We start from the raw sequence: 21,840 nt of genomic DNA, 5'->3' as shown, positions 1-21,840 counted from the left end.
AGGAGTGAATGGACCTTGTTTTTTTTAAGTCTATGTGTTTGGATCTCTATGAGCAGTGTGTGCATTCCAGTGAAAAGTGTTTTGTATACTGTAGTTGATTTCTTACATGTTAAAAGACAGAAATATATAAAAATGTATTTTCCCACATAGGAACGCCATCAACTGCAAAAGCAACTCATAGAATATGAAATACAACTTAATGGATCAAACCTTCACAGTCAGTCAGGCAGACAAAGGTGAGGTCTTGATTCTTTCTAGGATTCTTGGTGCTCATAAACTATCCCTAACTGTAGTTGATAATTAACTTTGAATGATATAATGTTAGATTTTTTTTTAAAAAAATTCTCAGTATGCCATATATACTGCTACTATCTGCATTCCTTATAGAGAAGGAGCCCTGCACAATTCTTCCATAGTAATTTGCAGTGGTGACTGGCCTGGTGGGGTCATCACTGCAGTGTACCTGGACAGGGCTGGGGGGGAGGGTGGCTGCAAAGCTGAGGTTACGTTGTAAAGAAAATCCAGTGCTCTTGCTGTGCATCGCTGACCTTACTGCCATCCCCCAGTGCCATCCAGGTAAGCTGTAGTGATGTTGATGGTGGGGGGCGGTGTGGCTCCACCCCACCTGCTATTACTGGTAATATGCATGCATGGCTTCTCAGTTGTAAAAAGAAGTAAATGTTTCTTTAGTCTTCATTGTGTGGAAGACCTTAAAGGTTTCTTCAAGGCATTAAAATGTCACTTGTCTGCAGGACCCGACTAAAGGTCATCTTCTGATTTGGAGAATGCTCATTACTGAGCAGAAGAGCATTGGTAACATTAGTATTTCCTTCGAGAAATTTATGTACATTCTTTCTTCCCTAAAAATCCAGATTTTCTTTGATACCTTGTGGGCTATTTTCTGAAAACCATTTATACTTTCTTTGCCCAACAGCTTTTATGGTGACGATAACAATTAGGAGCTCAAGTCCTGGAAAACATGGAGAAAGAGAAGGGCAATTAAGAAAACTATGCAGAGGTGTGCCTTCCAGTCAGGAAAATTATTTGACAGGAAATATTTATAATGGGAAGATAAGAAGAGCTGGATCAGACACACCAAAGTCCCTAGGGATCCAGTCTGTCTGTGCATCCACATGTTGAAGGGGCCTTTCATGCAGGAGCCCCTCCAGGTGGGCACAGAGGCATTTGTTGTATGAGGAGCACCTAATCTGCCATGGAGAGAAAATCTGTGAGGAAATTTGAACTGAGCACAGTTTTACATAACTCGTGTCAAGCAGGCCTGGACAATGTGTTGATGCATCGCCCAGGACCGGTATGAGGGGCAGACCATGATGGCAACTTCACTTGGCAGTAGATTGCAGGAGAAACCAATGCCGCTGCTGAGTCCTTCTGCCACCAGTGCCACTTTCAACATTGGGCTGCAGGTAGCAGAGGAACTCAGGAGCAGTGGCGGTTTCACCCGTGATATACTGCTGGGTGAAGCCTTCTCTACAGCCGAGCTATACAAAGAAGCCCTAAGGTTCCTCACACTTGCTTGCAGGCAAGCAGGAGGGACTTTGGGGCTCGCTCAGCTGGGGGGCGGGAGCCTTCCCACCCCCAGTTGAGCAGCACAAACAAGCTGTGTGGTCCCCAGCACCTCATGGGGTGCCTCATGAAAGCGCCTCAGCTTCTGCGGTGAGAGCCAAAGCAGTTTCACCCCATGCATTGTGGGTTGGGACCAATGCAGCTTGTCGTTTCAACTTTGTGGTGTATCGCCAGATTGCAATGTTTGACTGGTGATACATTGCAATGTTGAAAAGCTGACATCGCCCAGCCCTACTGTCAAGACACTCCAGAATGTACTCAAAGGGCAGGCAAGACAAGATTTGAAAAGCTGCAGCGCTGGCCCAAAGCATACATGATGGTGACAGCCACGTCTGCCCCATTCATAGATAGACTGGTCTAATTTTAACATTAAAAGGGGTATGCAAGTGGGGCGGGTGGGAAGTCCAGCTCTCCCTAGCCACACCTGCCCATCTTCCATCTCCCTATCATTGGGCCAGGCTCCAGCACTAGAAATGAGTTGTGCTGAGAGAAAAATGACTGACTGAAAGGCCTTTGGCAAAGTGGGGAGGGTTCAGTTTCCCTCATTTGTATGGTCACATTTCTGTTAAAATTGGACACACACACCTCTGAACAGGAAAGGCATGTCAACAAAATGTGGCTGACAACAAATGATGTTGCTGTTACACTCAGGTTATATGGGCTTCCCATAATGAGCATCTGGTTGGCCACTGTGAGAAGAGAATGCTAGACAGGTCCTTTGACCTGTTCAGCTGCATACAAGCTCTTCTGATGTTCTTATGTACATCAGCTCCTCCTCCACTGCCACTCCCCACCACTACCACTTGTTCCTCTCCAGCCTCCTTTTTTCTCCCTTGCTGCCTTCAGCATGCCAGGGCTTCCCTGGGCTGCCTCCAGTTGCCTCAAGCAGCAAAAAAGATGTAGGTGGGGGGGGGGGGGATTTTCTGTTTTGCATCAAGCAGCAAATGTCCTGAGCTGGCCTTGTTGTACATATATAAGTTAGAACTTTCACATGGAGTGAAGTTTGTTTTGTCCCCAAATGAAATGCTGACGGATAGGATTATTGATATGTCCCACTTAAAATCTTCCAGGGATTGTGGCCAAGTATAAAATGTACCAGGGGATGCGGGTGGCGCTGTGGGTTAAACCACAGAGCCTAGAACTTGCCGATCAGAAGGTTGGCGGTTCAAATCCCCACGACGGGGTGAGCTCCCGTTGCTCGGTCCCTGCTTCTGCCAACCTAGCAGTTCGAAAGCATGTCAAAGTGCAAGTAAATAAATAGGTACCGCTCCAGCGGGAAGGTAAACGGCGTTTCCATGCGCTGCTCTGGTTCGCCAGAAGCGGCTTAGTCATGCTGGCCACATGACCCGGAAGCTGTATGCTGGCTCCCTTGGTCAATAAAGCGAGATGAGCACCGCAACCCCAGAGTTGGTCACGACTGGACCTAATGGTCAGGGGTCCCTTTACCCTTTACCTTTACCTATAAAATGTACCAGGCATACATTTAACAAATTATTTTCTAAAATTAAATTCTAAAATCTCCACCAATTTTTCAAATTAAATTGCTTCTCAAATCTTCCACCTCCTCTGATTCATACTCTAAAATAGATTACTTTGCAACTGATGAAAAGCTTCCTTTCTCTAACGTAAAGATCATCTAAGGCAGGTGGTAGTTGGCTTATTGAAGACAATTATGAATTTGTAGATATATGTTGCGAATTGGACTAGATGACCTTTGGGACCCTTCCAACTCTATGATTCTGTACTTCCCATTTATGTGTCATTGGTTTTATCATTGACAGACCTTTTTTTCTTAAAGTATATGATACAGTGTTGGGGAAGCAGCTGTTCTACAGATTTATTTCTTACTCATTTAAATTTACTAATTTAATATTCACATCTTTTGTTAGGTCACATCAGTTAGAGGAGGTTACAGCTAGTCTGCGAGAACGAATCAAACATCTGGATGACATGGTTCTTTGCCAACAGAAGAAAGTCAAGCACATGGTTGAGGAAGTAAGTTGTGGCATTTTTATTTATTTTTTACTCTGAATAACCTAATATTCTAATATGAAGATTTTCTTAAGGCAGAGATGGGAAACATATTATCAAATAGATGTAATGATCATAAATATTTTTTCAAGAACGATCATGTTAAAATGTTTTTAAAATGTTAATTTAAATTTTCACTTTGACCAATCACAGTTATACCAGAAATCAGACAATACGGTCTGTGAACAACTTCTTCTTCTTCTTCTTCTTCTTCTTCTTCTTCTTCTTCTTCTTCTTCTTCTTCTTCTTCTTCCCCTCCTCCTCCTCCTCTTATCATCATCATCATCACTAATTATTATTAAAAATATTGACGTTTTCTTAATGTTCTTGGCCAATGTGCCAGTTGGAACATGAAATGCAGACATAATTTGTAGCTAATGAAGGTAATGTCAGTAGATTTTATTGTTTATAGCCAATGGCCAACACAGTACAGTTTGAGCACAAATCACACAGCTACAAAGGCTCACACAGCTTTATGGAGGATTGTAAAGCAACTGAAAGATATCTGTTTGTTACATTCTCCTATTTGTAAGCTCGTTATCTGCCATATTCAAAAATACTAGTATAAGCAAATCAGCTTTCCCACCTCCCTTTGCTTCTTGCTGTAGAGTCTTCTTTGTGCTTGTCTTTGAAAGGGTTGGCATACTCCCTGCCACTGAAAATGTACCTCATGTTGTGCATCATGGTTTCCTCTGTGTCCAGTTTCTCTGAATTGACATGGTTGTTTGTGAAAGCCAAACTGACCTCTAATGGGTCTAAGCAGGCAGCAATTTGGGATCTCTGCATTGGTAGGTTTCTGGATAAGAAATGCCAGCACAAAGTAGTGTCCAACTAGTCATTATTTATTTTCTATTTCAAACAAGTATTCTTTGGAATAGATTTAAACCAGAGTTTATTTTATCTACTTCATGCATCCTGTCCTGTTATATAATCCTGGTGTGATTAGCAATCTCATTCAGAGATTGTGGCTAACTCTGGTTCATGATAAGCAGGAAATGCATTTTTATTTATTTAAAATATTGCTTAACCACCCTAAATCAAAATGTTATAGGGTGTTGTACAAAAGTGCAAATAAAATTAATTCACACAACATACAAATATTGGACACCGACAAATATTACAAAATACAACAGTGGCACAATCTTATGGTCCCTGGAGGATGTGCCAAGATTCAAAATAGGATTGGATCTAGTCACCAAGGTGCGCCTTGGCCCACCCAGCATCAGTCAGTAGGGCCAAAAAGGGGGCATGTTGGGTGTTCCACAAAGCGGCTTGGACCCAAGACTCCGAAATCCTCCTGGTCCCATGAAACCACCTGGAACACAGTGTATTTCTCCACCGTTGCTTCTGCTCTAACATATCAAGCCCAGCCACACATGAAGGTGGTTCCTCCACCTTCATCCCGCACCCTCCCAGAAATGCACGCTCAAAGTATTGAAAGCTGATATGGTCCAGCAGATTTTCATCTTAACTGAGTCTGGCTTTGTACAAGCCATTATACTTATTTGAGGGCCATTATGTCAGTGGTTTTCAACCTTTTTGAGTCCCTGGCTCCCTTGACCAACTACATTCTTTCTGTGGCACCCCCTGTGGAGCTCTGGAGTGTAATTATGCCCCCCCTTGCCAGAAGAGCTGGCAGCCTCTCCCCCTTTCTCAAACACCCTCCCTTGTGCAGTGTTCCCTCAGCCTCTTCTTCTCTCTCTCCTCTCCTTGGGAGTCCTCCAAGCAGCTGCTGCTGCCATCCCTTGTCTCTGAGCTGCCCTCCCTGCCCCAAAGAGAGGTGTCTCCTCACACTGCCCCACAGGGGCCTGGGACTTGTCTATTCCCAACAGCAAGGACTGGTGGACTGGCTGGCTGGGCTCCCTTGCCCGCTTGCTTGCTTACTTCAGCTCCTGGCAACCAGCACCCCCTGTTCAGCCCCAGAGGCAGCATTTGCCCTGCAAGCTTGTAGCCAGGGCTTCAACAAACAGCTGTGGAAGCCTTGGGGAGGTAGAGATGCGAGTGGGCATCAGAGGAGGGAGGGAGGGAGGGACAGAGGACAGTGTTGCCCACAGCACCCCTGACTATCATTCAAGGCACCCCAGGGTGCCAAGGCACACTGGTTGAAAACCACTGCATTATGTTAATTGTATAGATTCAGTTAATACATTGTTGTTGCGGTTTATTTATTTTAAAAATATTTATATGCTGCTGTATCATAAAAAATATATCACAGCGGTTTACAGGCCCATGGCCAATGGTATCAAAAGCCGTTGAGAGATCAAGTAGAAGTAAATAGCCTCAGAGAAGTCCCAGAGAAGCTTGAGCAACCTCGTTCTCTTCCGTGCCAGGGTCCCAACAAAAAAATGACTTTCTGAAGCTGCTATTTTTATTTCAGCAGAACCGTCCCCAACCTCCATGGTCATGCTATTTAAATATCAAAAGCCACACTGATAAAGCACTGATAACATTCATGCAGTTAATGTCATGCCTAGTTTTGCCCTGAGCCTTGCAGTATCTGCAAAATGAGAATGTTAATACTCTACCTCTCAGGATGGTTTGAGGAAATGAAGTCAGTTATACCACACTTTGCATAAAAAAATGGCATCAGATGCTGATGTGAGTTCTTTATGTACCAGCAACTCTACAACCACTCCCTCTCCCTCTCTCCTTCTCTCTCATTATTTGGTAGCACAGGAGGGGTTTGCATTTAAAATGAAAAAAAATCACCAACTGCATGGAATGTGGCTACACAACCATCATGACCAGTTGCCACTGATAGCCTGAAAACCCTCCATTAATTTGTCTAATCCCCCTTTAAATCATTTAACTTTGTGGCCATTGGAGAAGTGAATTTGCTGTGTGAAGAAGAGCTTCCTTTTTTCTGCCCTGAATCTTCCAACCGTCAGCTTCACTGGATGGCCCTGAGTTAAAACTCAGGTATTATTAGAGTATTATGAGCTCAGTATTATGAGAGAGGGTAGTTTTTTTCTTTGTTCACATTCTTCACACTGTGCATAATCTTATGCACATCTATCATGCCCCACTTTATTCCCACTTTTTTCTATGCCCAAGTTTTGTAACCCTTGACATTTGTGGTTACCCTTTTCTTCACTTTTGTGCTCCAAGTTTCATTTCCTAGCATTTTTGTTTACCTCTTAACGATATTAGGTGATTTATAATTTTCATCAGCTTTGTCTTTATGTTGAGCAGTTGTTTATAATTAGTGCTTGTACAGGGCTGTAAATATGTAAGTAGAATCAAACAAATAACAAACCTGAAAAATTAGTTTATAGGAACTAATTTATATGTAAAATCTCTTAGGGTTTCTGGCAGGTGTTGCTGTCAGTTACATTCTAAAATGAAGAAAGCCAAGTAGCATAAAGGAGGAAGGGAGTGAACTAAGCTGCATGCACTATGCCAGGGGTCAGCAAACTTTTTCAGCAGGGGGCTGGTCCACTGTCGCTCAGACCTTGTGGGGGGCTGGACTATATTTTGAAAAAATAAATAAAAATGAACGGATTGCCCCACAAATAACCCAGAGATGCATTTTAAATAAAAGGACACATTCTACTCATGTAAAAACACGCTGATTCCCGGACCGTCCGCGGGCCGGATTGAGAAGGCGATTGGACTGGATCCAGCCCCTACCCATGCACTATGCCAAGACTAGAAAAAATAATTGTATGTTTGAATGTGTGATATTTAACAGGGATAGAAATCTTTTAGCTCACTGTAGGAAATGTTGTTGTACCCTGCCATTTGTGAATAATAAGGAATTAATGGATGGGTGAAGAAACAGATGATGATGAAACAGATCTGACAGACCTTAAAAAGAGAAATTCAGAGTATGAATTTGGTCTATGTTCCTTGAAGAAATGTCATTTATGGCCCAATCTTCAAGAAGTTCCATTTCAGGGAATGACCAGCCCCTATAGTGAAGGTGCTGTTTACCATAGTTACTTTCCTACACCATTCCAGTAAGGTTTGAATATGAGAGATTACATGCAGAGATCAAATAATGTTGTTACTTGCAGTGCCAGTACTAACTCTTTGTCTCTCCCTGCCAACCTCTTGGAAGGCTGGAAAGTAATGACATAATACATCTCATCTGGGTGACCTCCCTAGTTCAGACATTACTGAAACAGTATAGGTAGGAACTACAGAGAAGTAGCAACTGCTCTGTTAAGAACAACCTCTAAGCGTGAGAAATGCTGTTTCCCCTCTACTGCGGCCAAACATTTTATTTTCATGGTATAATTTGTGGTAAATGTTTTGCGTTGCCTGCACATACAGCATCTGGGAATTAATGGAGCCACTGCCAAGCTACACAAATATGATTCTCTTGTTCATACACTTTACATTAACTCTACAGAAATTCATATAGAAACAGCTATCTAAAATATGAGCATCCTGATTAGTAGTTAGTTGGAAGCCCAGCTGTATTCATATTTTCCTTGGAAGGATCAGGAAGATGAGTGGAGGTTTACAATAGGATAGCAAAGTGTTAGGCTCTTTCAGGATTCGGTGTTGGTGACCCTGCCAGACCACTCCTGTACTTTGTTCCCTTGGAGAGCTCAAAAATATACTTCTAATAGAAAAAGACAGCATTGTTCTCTTGATATTTCTTGGCAAATGTGTTAATCTAGATTTACCCAAGCCCATGCAAAATAAATGGGAGTAAAACAAACCATTAAGTAAAAAGCTAATTTGACCAAGCAACAAAAGTACATTTTTAGTTTGAGAAATCATGTGCTACAAAATAGCATAGAAAGGAGAAGAGCAAAAAAAGTCACTATTTTGCTGATTACACGGAACCACATTTAACAGCCTCATTAGTAAGCCATCTATTCTCTCTCATCATAGGAAGAGGGTAATTGTCAAAGCAGTGCTGATTGATAGATGGGAATTTACAGAATGAGCCAAAAAGGAGTGGTTGGTTTTGTAAAGGAAATATATCCCTTGGTTAAGGAGCTGTTTGCAGAATACAGATTTAGAGTGACATTCCCCTAACCAACTGAATTGAACTGTCTCTAGGTCATGGCACATGAGCTGTTCTCCACATTTAGTCTCAGATTCATTGGAAGATGATAAATGGTGACTACCTGAAACAAAACGATGGAGAGAAATAACATGGATGCACCACAACCAAGGAATATTCTCTGATCCGCTCTGTAAAGTTACCCTATATACCCAGGCCAAACTGAATCTTGATTCCTGTAGTTACTTCGAAAACTCCAGTGTGGTATGATGACAATGTTTGTTTAGCAGGCACTTGAAAACCCAGCTGTAGAAGAAGCAGTTCTTAAATGCCCTGTTCATACAAACTCAAGCTTTTGCAAGCTGTGCGATGTTGCATATTTTTCCATCCCACAAAAGTTACTTGAACTACTAAAAAAAGAAGACAAGGAACCAAAGAGGTCATGGGCTCAACTTTTTGGTGGATCTGAGAAATGTGTGCCATAAACTACAACCGTTACGTTGTGGCAGGGATGTCAATTCTAAGCACCTGTAATGCAGGAACAAAAGCAAATTTCAGAATTATACCAGCTGCTAATTCCAGTCCAACGCTTGTGCAATATATTTCCAAAACCAATTACTTAGGTACTTATAGTAGAGCACTAACTTGTTGTATAATTGACTGGAATTATAGTATCTGTAAAAACAAACTCAGCAAAATGACAATTTTACTGAAAGTTTATGTAGAGTAAATAATAATATTAGTAATGGACTGGAATTTTCAAAGGGCATAAGAGGGAGTTAAACTCTAATCATAAATCTCAGTGGGAAAGTTTGGGCAATGAGAATTTTGTGAATCTCTTGGGGAAACTCCACTCCTGTTTGGTTAGGTTAGAATCTAGATAGCTTTTGAGTAGGCACAAACAGAAACATTCAGACTCTAAGGCTCCACTTTTTAAAAGCCTACTTTTGAGTCAGTCTTATTTTACTGGATTTAATAAACAATGGAATGTATTTAGGTTGAAACCTGATCTTTCTTGCATATAATTTGTCCATTCTGTAACTGCACTTTCTGTCTCTTGCTTACAATCATGTTTCTGGTGTCTTTTATATCTAACATCATATTCACACAAAAAGCAAATGAACAATGTGGTGGAGGGCCTTGGCTTAGTGATACAGTGCTGCAGAGAGCTCTTCAGTTAAAATGATCTCTGTATGAAATACTGGGTTTGTTTCTGCCTAAGACCCTGGAAAGCCTCTATATAAGTATATAAGTATAAGGCAGCTTCACCTATGCTCCTCTTCTATGAAAGCCAATATTGTTTGTCTCTGTTACACTGCATAGTGTATGATGACAATGATATTGCTTTATAATTCCTGGAATAACCAGAAGGAGGAAATGTCTATAGGAAATGCCTTTGGAAAACATCCTGAAGAACAGGGACTTCTGGCCTTAAAGGGAAAGGAGGATTAGAGATTGTCCAAGAGAGGTATTGAAATAACAGGAGATGATGGGAATGAATGATAAGGAAGTATTGTCATGAAAATTGATGTGTTTTGAGGGGAGGACATAGAAATGAAATCATTTTCATTTTTTAATTAGCTTTTGTTTCTTCTTACAAGTTACATGGACATAATTTCACACATCACTCTGCACACTTCAAATGGCAGCAACCCCATTTTTCTGTTAATCCTGAACACTGGCCCTGTTTCATATTATACTGTGAAATGTGCTTGATGGTACCATATGCTCAATTGAATCACTGAAGACACATAGTTGATGCTGGTGATGAGTGGCTTGAGATCTCTGGAGCCCAGTTATGCCAAGTGCCCAATAGCACTCTCTCCTGCCATTGCTGGTGTTTACTCTTGTCGATAGAACTTAAATGCAGCATTATCTTTTCATGTGTTAGGAATATGGGTTGCTTGTTTCACTTTAATAGATCTTGCAAAGTGTCAAGCTCCTTTAAATGTTTTAAGTATTAATCTGGTTTTTAAAATGCTTTATCAAAACAATGCAAAGATGAGCCAATAAGCTTATCAGCCAGTGCACTTTTATTTTATGCAGTGTTAACTGCATAAAAATACTATTATGTAGCAGCAACATTTTGTGTTACAAGTTTTATTTTAATAAATGTTTTATAATACTTTTAAACTGCTTCCATTTTCTTTCTTTTTAAAACCCAGGCTATGTGTCATTTTTGGGAAGGAAAAGTGTGTTTCTCTGAGGCTGAGAAGCAATCCTTCTTAGCTGACTTTGGTGCTATGTTGCCATCTCTTTGAACGCATCCCCTGGTCGAGTGACAGTTTCTGGTGCACAATGCTTTAGACAATTACTATTCCACTAGTTGTTATCACGCTGTAAAAGGGATTCCCAAACACAGAAGGTAAGGTCCTTCCAACATGGCCCAAGACGGCATCTGCTCACCCAGTGGGCCCTCTCCTTTCTCTCCTCCCCCTGCATCCCCCAAATCTGCTCTGGAGAACTAGGGGACCACACAGAGCAAATTTGGGGGGCATCTGGAGGCTGTAGAGGGGAGAATAGAAACTGGATGTCCACCATTGCACAAGTGGTGGACTGTTAGCAAAGTCACTTAAATAATGTTGGCAAAGTCAAGAAAGAAAAGAATTCCTGATGAATTTGAAGAGATAAACAGAAAGGTTTTGACTTCTTAGGTCAGGCCTAGTACATAACAGGGAGAACGTCAACCAAACATATAGAAAAAAACTCCCTCAGAACTACACAGCCAATTAGGGCATCATGCCACTCTGCCTGGTTGCTAAGTAACACCCCCCCCCCATCACCCTCTTGGCTAGCTGACTTTAACACTAACAGAATATAACCCTTTTGTTGCACATGACATGATTTTTGCTCTTGCACTAACATCACTGGATGTTTCCCATTATGTTTATTTGCAATTCTGCCATGATTCTATGAATTGTATTAATGTTCTTCGATCTGTAGCCATGAGATTTTACACTGGTTCCATTGGGTATGATCGTCCCAAATATTTAAGGGTCCCTCCAGGTTTTGTTTAGGGCATTGTATTCTGCAACATGTCAATGATCCCATTATAAAGCATCAGTGGTGCTTCATTCTGCTTTATTATTTGTTCTGTGATGTTTTCCCAATGTTATTACATTATTGCTGTCTGGAAGGGTGCTTTTGACAACAAAAACAGGTCAAAAAGTAAATTTGAATTTTGTGGTATAAAAAGTTACAGAATTTCGGCAGGAAGCTATGAGACATTCACCAAATTGAAACAAAGCAGCCTGTCCACTCTGAAACTTTGTGTGCACAAATAGTATATTGAAAGTGGGATCACATACAGTATAACTGTCCCAATGCCATCATGAGCACAAATAATTATGAATTCACAATAAAATTGATATCTTGCAGTGCGGCTAGGTAAATCCTTGACTCTCCAAATAAAATCAGGGGGACTTCTAAAAGTGCTCAACTTTTGCTGGATCACATTCATCGTATTTCAGTGGCTGCTTGCATGTTGCTTTAAGCTCTGCTGTTTGAGAAGAAATGGGTAAATAGCACACATTATATACATAAAGCTTCAGCAGTTGATCTTCTGTAAGTGCATTTCAGAGGTAGCTGATAAACGCATATGAGTGGTAGTTCCCTTTAGGTTTCTAGAAGCAACAATGCTGATAGAAAATTTTGCTTGACAAATACTCTCATTTTATCAATGTCCTTCTTTTTACATTTCTTCTTTTCTCATTTGGCTCAAACTTTTTGTTATATATACATCTGCAAACAGTGAACTTGTTAAACATATGTTTTAAAAGTATTACCGGTAACTTGAATAAAAGATCAGTTACACAATCATAGCAGTCTAAACACATTTTATGCATCTGGGTGTAAGTGTAGTGATAGTTTTAGATGGGAATTTGATTTATTTTGAATAAGAAACCAAAAATTCTCAAGAGCTAATTAAAATAAACAATCCCTTTGCTGCAGTTTATCTTATTTATTTAAAAAATATTTAATAAGCAAAGGTGAGTGCCATTCAGAAATCTTTTTAATTAGGTGTACATTTTATAGAAAATTCCTGTTTATATTGCTGTGATTTTATTTTACCATTCTCTTACAGTGACGTAATAAAAGCTATTTATTATGATTTTCTTTGGCTCACAGTCCCTGTTGTTGAATTTATTTGCCCAAACAGGGAAGTTTATAGGTGCACTTGTCTTTGTTACCTCACATTCAATACGAGTGGCAGATGGTACATAAAGCACATAGTCTGCTAATGTGCCATTATTATTATTATTATTATTATTATTATTATTATTATTATTATTTCCTGCCTTTTTCCCAGTCTGGGATGCTAGGTGGTTTACACAGATAAACTAGAAAAAGCTAAAAACATAGAAAATACTATCACTAAAGGTTAAAAAATTAGGATAATCATTACAGGATAAAAAAGGTGTGCAGTGTGCTTATATCTGTCATTTGTGCTCATAGGGTGTCTAACCAGTCCTCCTGTTCTTAATTCTGCATCTTCTGTTGGCAATTTAAGGCATTTGCTGTAAAAATCCCAGAACTTAAGTCCTGTTGGATCAGACCCAGCACCAATCTACTCCCAACATCCTGTCCTCACAGTGGCCAACCAGATGCCTCTAGTAAGCAAACAAGCAAGACGTGGGTCCAGCAGCCATCATGACTAGTAGCCACTGACATCGCTTCTAACCTCCATGAATTTATCTAATTGTCTTTTAAGGCCGTCCAACTTTGTGGTCATCATCACATCTTGTGAGAATGAATTCCATTGTTTAAACATACTTCAACAGCTGAACCCTGAATTTGCTTCTTGGCTTTGGACTGGCCAATGTTTCTGAAATATAAAGAAAATACTAAATAGGCCTCTCAGATATAAAGGAAGTATTCCACCCCACCCCACCCAGTTCCAAATAGTTGCCTGCAGTGGCCTCCTACAGTTAGATAGGTGGTGACCAGGGACTGGGTCTTTTTAGTGTTGGCACCCTTCTTTGGAACAACCCCCTTGGTCCACAATCCTAGTGCCTCCTCTTAGCTCTAGCTGTCAGGTAAATACCATTTTTATTCACCCAGACTTTAAACTTGTTAAGCATTTGCTGCTATTGGAATACTACAATTTTCGAATCAGGTCAGTTTATCTTCAGCTAATTTAGAGTTTTAATATTTTGTTGATTTTTATCCTATTATTTCTTTGTTTTTATTTGCTTGTTTGCTTAGGTATATAAATAGTTGTTGTTTGTGATTGAAGGTAAACAAATACAATGATGACTGTGATGTCGTGGGAGCAAACAAGGAAATGTACTTAGCTGCCCTGAATGTCTTTAATCTAAATGAAATAAGATAATTACTGTCTAGTCATCCATGGTATGGTTTTCCGGACCCATCCTGGTATGCTGTATCCCTGCCCTAACAGGTATAGACAAGAGGCGCTATCTTGTTTGGTTGCCTCCTTCCATGTGCAGATGCATTTCCTGCCATGCTGCCTGCCTCTCCTGTCTTCATACACTGATGTAATTCTCCAGGGACTTAAACACACACACACACACACTTCCTCCTTTGTCTAATTCCCTAGAATGTCATTTTCCTGGACATTTTCACATATGTTAGGAGGGAGTGCCAGACAGAGCCTTGAGGTGGAAATCACCAAGACGTGAGCTCAGTTGAAATGTACGGGAGCAGAGCAGTGCCGTTGTGCAACTCCTGCTCATTTCACTGGTTGTGTGGGGTTTTTATTCAATTATGTCCTGACGTCCCTTAAAAATTCACGGTGTAATCATTGTTAGTGAGTCGTGAGGGTGCCATTTGGTTTCTCTGCTGATGCAGGCACTAAAATAACTTGGGGTGTCCCTGTTGCCCACCATCATGCCCGTTGCCTCTGCATCATCTTAGTAGCCTTTAGTTCCCTCTCTGCTGCTAGGTCTCTCCTTCTCCGCATCCAACGACTTTTTGCCTGGCAGAGAAGTCAAAGAAAACATCTGCAGTGGCAGAGCAGCACAAATGAAAGGGAAGACTTAGGAGCCATGGAGTAGTCTCACATTGTGCAGTAGCAACACATGCATGGGTTTTTTTGGGGAGGGGCAGACTTTTGTTAGGGGGCAGTACCTCAGATTTGTATTGATTCCTATTGACTGGGGGGCAGCTGTCCCCCCTGCCCCCCTTGGCTATGCACATGAGCACATGGTTAGTTTGTGCAGACATGGGGTATAATCTGTCATCAGCACAACATGGGAACATAACAAATTGATTTCTTGGGGTGAGGGGGTGTGTGCTTGTGCATGAGATATAAGCATGTTTGTATTTACCCCCTTACCACAAGAAGATCAAGACAGCATATATGGGGCTACCACACATATATACAACAACTCTGTAGGTGTGAGAGAGTTCAGTTTTATTATTAGGATTTATCTCATGATAGTTTTGATTTTTATACATCACTGAATATTGTAGTGACAGAAGGGTGGAATAAAAAATATTTTAAATAAAAAGTAACATTAGTGCTCTGAACCCTGAAACTTATTCCCCGTTGCCATTTGTTACATTTTTATGTGTTCGACAATCACAATTTGACCTGCTTGCATTCTGTAAAAACATTCAGGCTTAGCTATAAAGTTTGAAATGAGTAATTTAATGTTCCAATGAATGGAGTATGTCATGGGTCTTGTTTTTGCTGCTGCACAACAGACTGATACACAGCTATCCCTCTGGAAATCATTCCTACGGATATGTACAATCTAATTTTGGGTAGGCAACTTACTTAGTAACAGAGCTTCTCCCTCCTATCTGCATTTACATTGTTTCTTTCTTTTCTTCATAGATTGAGCTGCAAAAGCGAAAGATGAAGCAAAAGGAACTGTTTATATTACAGCTTTTAGAAAAAATATCATTCCTTGAAGGAGAGGTAAGGATTATATTTGGCTAATTACTGAACGTTATTGTTGTTAACTGATACTTAGCCGATTATCTTTCCCAGTGTAAAAATGCCTCAGGACTGCTAGTTCTGTTAGCCCAGTACAAATATAAATACAAATTTAATAATATAAAAGTTTAACAATGTAGAACATTTATATACTCTCAATCTGGAAAATTCAAAAACAAATATGAAACACTTCTGATCAAGGCAGCATAATATTAAGAATCAAGTGTCAATAGCATAGAAGAAAAAAGAGGGGGGGAACCACAGAAAATCTATAAAGAGAAAACAATAAACTGAATTGAGTATACTCGTCAGCTGTATTTGAGTGGCAGTCTAGAGATTTGAGTGAGTCAGGAGCAGGGATGATAATGAACTAAGTGCTTCCTGTATTAGATAATGCAGACCAGGATGTGTTTGTGTGAATGTGAATGTGAGGGGAAGGACAGAGGAAATGGAAACCCAATACTTTTTCCTTTTATAGGATCACTGTAGCCCAGTGGAGTGCAGTCAATGGACTGTTAGGGGACTACACTAGTCCCCTAAATGTTCTGATTAAATTCAAGTATTGAAGCTTGGCGCCTCCTTCCCAAAGCCCAGGAAGCTTCTGCCCAGCTTAGGGAGGGAGGTGTGATGCTCACGTGTACAACATTGCCCCTTCACACTCACAAACTGGCGCCTCTGGCCCTAACTGTTCTCCTACAAAAAATGTTGCCGCACGCCACTCTTGTAGCCATGTAGAGCTATATCTTATAAGGGGGGTTGATTATTGTCTGGAAGACTTGCACACATAATAAATTAAGCCAAACTGTTGTGTTGTAATTTATTTTATTTTTTTATAATGATATTTATTAAAGTTTCAATTTATACATATAAACACACACAAACATACAAACATACACAAACAAAAAACAGGTATAGTTTCAATTTTTTTTTTCTTAAACCTTGTTTCCCCGACCTCCTCACACCTCCCCCTTCTGTATTATAATTTCATTATTCTCCGCTCAACAAGTTCTTAGCTTATTTCTCAGCCTTAACTTAATAGTTTAATTAAATCATGCTATTGTTTTCCTTTTCTTCTTTCTTTCGTTCCTCAATTTATTTTTAAAATTTATTTTTAAAACCTTATATCTACTTAATTTAAAAGACCCAATTTTAACTTAATCTTAGACTTTTTTCCTAAAGTCGACCTAACCTTCCCTTCCACAATTTTCCCACATACCATAAAAATTGCAAAAAAGAAAAGAAAAGAAAAAAAAGTATACTTATAAAGAAGAACTTAGCAAATTTATGTTATAACACCCTTTGGATTCCCAAATCCCACCCACCCTTTCCCGGTTTTGATCCCCAAACCAATGACCATCAGTCCATCAATTCTCAACCAGGATCCCAGACTTCTGAGGCTTTTAAACCTCTCTCAATTTCTCTCTGCCGGTTTTTTTGACAGTTCTTTATTTTCAACACCCACTCTCGAAGAAGCTCTATCCCAATAATGTCCAATTTTCTTCCAGGCAGGCCTCTGTATTTAAGAGTGGAGCTCAGATTATATTTCTTAAGTCTTTTAAATCTATATGTCCCTAAAGCTCCAGCCTCCATCTTGATCAAATTTATGCTACCAGGCCTCTGGTCTAGCTTGGTCTTCCGCAACATTGTGGCTTCACCTTCATTTTCCAGAAAATCCTCATATGTCTCTTGGAGTTTATCAAATTTCATTTCCCCAGTTGCAGCAGCTTCTGTTCCAACTTCGAGGGCTTTTGGTTCAGTAACAATGACTTGTGTCAAATCTCTTCCTGTTCCCATAAGATTTTTTACTTTTTCATTCAATGTTGTTATCCTTGTAGTCAAAATATCACTCTGGTCCTTGAGCTTTCCCAGGAGATAAAAAGTCCTATTCAGCTCAGTAAGTATTTTTCCACTTGCAGCCATTTCTTGCAATATCTCAAAATTCCCTCTAGAGGTATTCTGTTTACTTAGTATCTTTCCAGTATCAATCCAAAAGTCAAATGTAGCTTATTTTCCTTTCTTCCCGACAAATTGTATCCAAGTTAAAGAAAGTCTAGCCAGCAGAGTACCAAAAACAAAATTTCCTTTTGTTCCCCAACTTTGACAGCTAATTTGACAGCTGTCAAAGTCTTCTGAATCTTTTGGCAGTCTCTCTCCGGATCACTCCCGGATCTCGGGGGGTTACACTTTAGCCTAAACCGGCTCTTATCCTCCAGCAAAATTAGTTGTACAGTCCAATCGCGAAAATAATGATTTTTCTTCCAAAAAGACAAAGATGTTTCTCTCAACTTTAGTTATCTGGTCCTTGCTTTAGATTGTCTACAAGACGGGGGGGGCGGACTTCCTTTTTACACCACCCCCGATCGTACCTGTCAGGGGCTCAGGAGCAGAGGCACAGGGGAGAGAGGAAATGGAGAGCGAAGGGGAAGAATCGGAGGGCAGCGTAGGGGAGTATGACAGTGGCCCGAGAGATTCCATGAGCTTCTCCAGCGAATCAGAAGATTCCCAGAAGGGGGCGCCGATGGCCAGGGCAAGGGGGGTCCCAGGGGGGACGCACCAGAAGCAAGGGGCCAGCGGGGACTCCCAAAGCAGCAGCGAGAGATCAGGGTCAGCTCCCCCACCAGAGCGTAGTGGGGTGGAAGAGTCCCATGCATCAGGGCCAGCGCCTCCTCCAGCAGGGAGAGAAGATGAGTCAGGGCTGACCACGCCTCTGTTGGAGAGTGAGGGAACGGAGGGGAGGTCAGGCCCAGCTAGCCCCCCCGAAGGGGGAAGCAGTGACAGGAGCAGTGTAACGGTCAGGAGGAAGGTTGCCGGCTGGGTGCGGGCGCCAAGTTCAAATGTACAGGCGCGCGGCACAGCAGAAAACCCGGATTGGGAACCAGGTCCTAAAGCCCGCCGGAGGCAGGGGGAAGACTCAGGGGACTCAGCGTCAGAAGAGTCCAGAAAGGGCAAGACCCCAGTGGACAGGCGGACCCAGAGGAGGAAAGAGCAGAGGAAGAGGTGGAGCAGGGCTAGAGTCTTAAACTGGTGCCTGGGGGGAGGAGATTCAGACGGAGCTTCAGCGGTCTAGAGTTCAAGACGTAGAGCTGTGCGCCGCGGCTTTGAAATCGAAACTGAACTTCAATAAAGACTTTTGTATATAACAAGAACTGGCGTTGGTCCTTTGTGAGCTGGGACCTAGGGCAGCTCTGACAGTACCGAATTTTAAAAAAAGATTTCCCTTTTAAGTCCAGTTTGTTTGTTACTCACGGGTTGTTGCTTTTTAGTCCGAATGTTTAAAGGAAAAAGTCAGCGCTCTCCATCCATGGCATGCGGCTTCGCTCAGCAGGGGAAGCATAAGACTCTCAGCACCGCGCCGATCCCCGTCCCCCGTTCCGAAGCCTTTAAAAAGGCTCCTTTGCGGGTCGGGGGGCGCTAATGGTGCCCACCGAGTCACCACGTCCACAAGCATCCGCGCCTGTGGTTTTTAAGGGTCCCCGCGTTGCCGGCGCGGTAGAACCCGATCCCTACTGAGCCGATCCCCTCCGGAGCTTGGAGGGAATCCGCCATTAGATGTTGGCGCTAACCCGGAAGTCTCCTGTTGTGTTGTAATTTATTAGTTAGTTTTTTCCACTAGGCCAATGTCCCATATACTTTTGTACGAATGATCTAAGTTTACCCTGAAATATTTTTCCAATGTCTAGCTAAAATATTCCTAGACATTATATTACAACTAATTTTGTTAGATTTCAATTAAGGTGTGTGCTGCCTCCTACTTTTTGATTAATTTGTAGGTTGGTTTTGTGGTTTGTATTAGATAGCAAGTCTACTTAGGCAGCACCTATCTTCCTACATGTTCTGTGAAACACCTATTTTTCAGGCACTCAACAAATAAAAAAAATAATTTATATTTTGTACAGCTAAGCAGTAAGATGTAAAGAGAAGCCTGTGAAAATTAATAGAAACGTCTTTTCACATTTGTGGTTAGATTTGGGAGGGGAAAACACAGGAAGCTGCTGTTTGCAGAGTCAAACCATTCCTCCATCTAGCTCAGTATTGTCTATTACACCAATGGTTCCCAACTGGTTAAGTATTGTGGGCCTCCTGTTTTTCAAAAGCTGATCCATGGACTCTGTGTTTTTGACTATGGTAGTTTGTGTTACGTGAATGGTACCACAGACCCCCTGGGTCAGTTACGCGGACTGCCCAGTGGTCCGTGGACCACCCATTGGGAACCATTGGTCTACACTCTACATTGACTAACAGCAGTTCAACAGGATTTCAGAAAGAGGTTTCACCCAGCCCTACCTGGAGATGCTTGGGACTAAACTCGGGGCCTTCTGCACGCAAAGCAGATGCTCAACTGCTGAGCGACAGCTTTTCCAGGAAAACCCTGGAAGCTAGATCTGAGTGTTAGCATCTAGGCTTCTCATTGCTCCCGCTTGCAAAACCTGTCAGGACCCATGGGAGCTGTGACATGAAAGGCAGCGAAGCACTGGATAAGTCGCCCCTGTCCATAGGACACTCTCCTCCAAATCACTCAAAAAAGGAGAGGGTAAGAGAAAATCCAGATTGAGAGAGGAGAATGTGTGGGAAGGCAGTTATTGGTGGGGAATGTCATATGAACAACAGAGAATTAATGGAAGTACAGGAAACTTATTATCCATACTGAATGATAGTAAGGATGAGTCCTAAGTCCAACATTCTTCACTCCTCTCCCATGCCAGCTTTCATCTTTTTCCTTTCTCACTTTCTACACCTCCAGTTTAAGAAATTCCCTATAAGCTTCCTTTTAAATACCTCCTGCTCCCCCCACCTCTGTTGTCTTAATGTTCTCTTTCAATGGTAAAAATAAATAAAGCAAGCCTCTCTTAATCTAAAGAGATTAAATGGTAGGCTATGCAGTGGCAGTGGCTAAGAGTGTTGACTTAGGACAGGGGAGGAGACTCTGGTTCGAGGGCCTCCCTGGGTGACCTTGGGACTGGTCACCATCTCTAAGACTAACCGGGTTCAGCAACAGGGGTGGGGCCTGAAGCAGGATGAGTCATGTACACTATCATGAGCTTCTCTCAAAAGTTAAAAAAGATACTAATGAAGAAAATTTCTTCATTGCTTTACAATATGCATGTGTAACAATTAATTGCAGGGCCTGTTGGCATATTGAACTGAAGAATTGAGTTGTCAATTTTGTATGTTTCAGAATAAAGAATTACAAGACCGTTTGGATTACTTGATGGAGTCACAGTCAAGGACTGATGTAGAAACCAGAGATGTTGGAGTAGGATGTGACCTTCCATTGAGGTATCTGGGCTTGAAATACATTCAGGGGGAATCATTTTTAGCCCACTTCGTCGAGAGACTGAGACAACTAAAGCAGCTGCCCTCCCTTTGCAAATTCATGGAATTGTGAAGTTTTTTTTTGGAGGGGGGACGTGGGCAGATGGGCATTTCCGTGGGTGAAATGGTGCTTCTTCAAGGCCAAATGAGGAACAGTGATTTATCACGCGGAATAAACTTTTATATGCTTGCTGTGTTTCAGCTTGCCAGAGCAGCCTGAAGTCTTAGCGGCACGCTGAATAAGTCATTTCACTAGAGCAGTTTAATGAAGTACTAATAAGATTACTCAGTTATGATTTTGCCCCTCTGACATTAACAACCAGCTACACTGGTTTCCAGAGCTTCAGCCTAGAGGCTGCAATAATAAGACAAGTTAAGAAATTTCCAGGCCGTGTGACAGCTATTTATGTGATGCTTCCTGGGGACCCTCAAGGTGCCAAAGCATCTATATGTGGTTCATTTGGAAATTTATCATTGACCTTTACTCTGCTTAGCTTTATGGAGCCCTTTATTTTTCCTGTTTAATTTTTATAAGTAAACAAGAATTAATGATTTTTTATGGCTTGAGGAAAGCTCTTAAGGCCCTAAACCAAAAGAATGTGTATGGGGAACGTGGCAGATGTCCCTCAGTTTGTAGCAACTTAGCAAATGCCAGTAAAACAAACAAACCAGGAAGAGGCTTTTTTCACGCTGTTTATGAATAGCTAATTGCCATTCATCAGGCATAGGCTTAATGTATTTTCTGCACAACGAAATAAAGAGACCCAATAATATCCAAATACAACCTACGGTATATTATACTAATAATAAGATTTCAACCATGTGCAAAAGTGTTAAGTAGCAATTAATACCAACAACTATGGATCACTGGTAAAACATCTGTTTAAATAAAGTCTTTTGCAAGTTCTTATACATAAATAATAACTTCTAGTTCCTGGGGGGAAAGTTCTTAATCAGATTCCAGTTTGAATGCTGAACTCTCTGAATGCATGTATCTCTGGGGACTTGCATGTACTTGACATGTGACCCTTAAACAGACTTGTGAGAG

The 21,840-nt window shown here is 41.3% G+C and overlaps 1 protein-coding gene across 1 annotated transcript in view; it reads left to right on the top strand.

Annotated features, from left to right (window-relative positions):
* The window catches only part of MYZAP (myocardial zonula adherens protein), a 62,658-nt gene that overhangs the window by 24,060 nt on the left and 16,758 nt on the right, over positions 1–21,840 (top strand). Inside the window, exons 9-12 of the mRNA XM_083712133.1 lie at positions 151–236; positions 3,474–3,579; positions 15,378–15,461; positions 20,656–20,756. Of these exons, the coding sequence (XP_083568259.1) occupies positions 151–236; positions 3,474–3,579; positions 15,378–15,461; positions 20,656–20,756 (377 nt within the window). The remainder of the gene's footprint in view (positions 1–150; positions 237–3,473; positions 3,580–15,377; positions 15,462–20,655; positions 20,757–21,840) is intronic.

This window comes from Podarcis gaigeae, assembly GCF_964106915.1.
Source record: "Podarcis gaigeae genome assembly, chromosome: 14".
Taxonomy (NCBI): Eukaryota; Metazoa; Chordata; class Lepidosauria; order Squamata; family Lacertidae; genus Podarcis; species Podarcis gaigeae.
The sequence above is the reverse complement of the archived record's forward strand: the minus strand, read 5'-3'. Positions and strand labels throughout refer to the sequence as shown.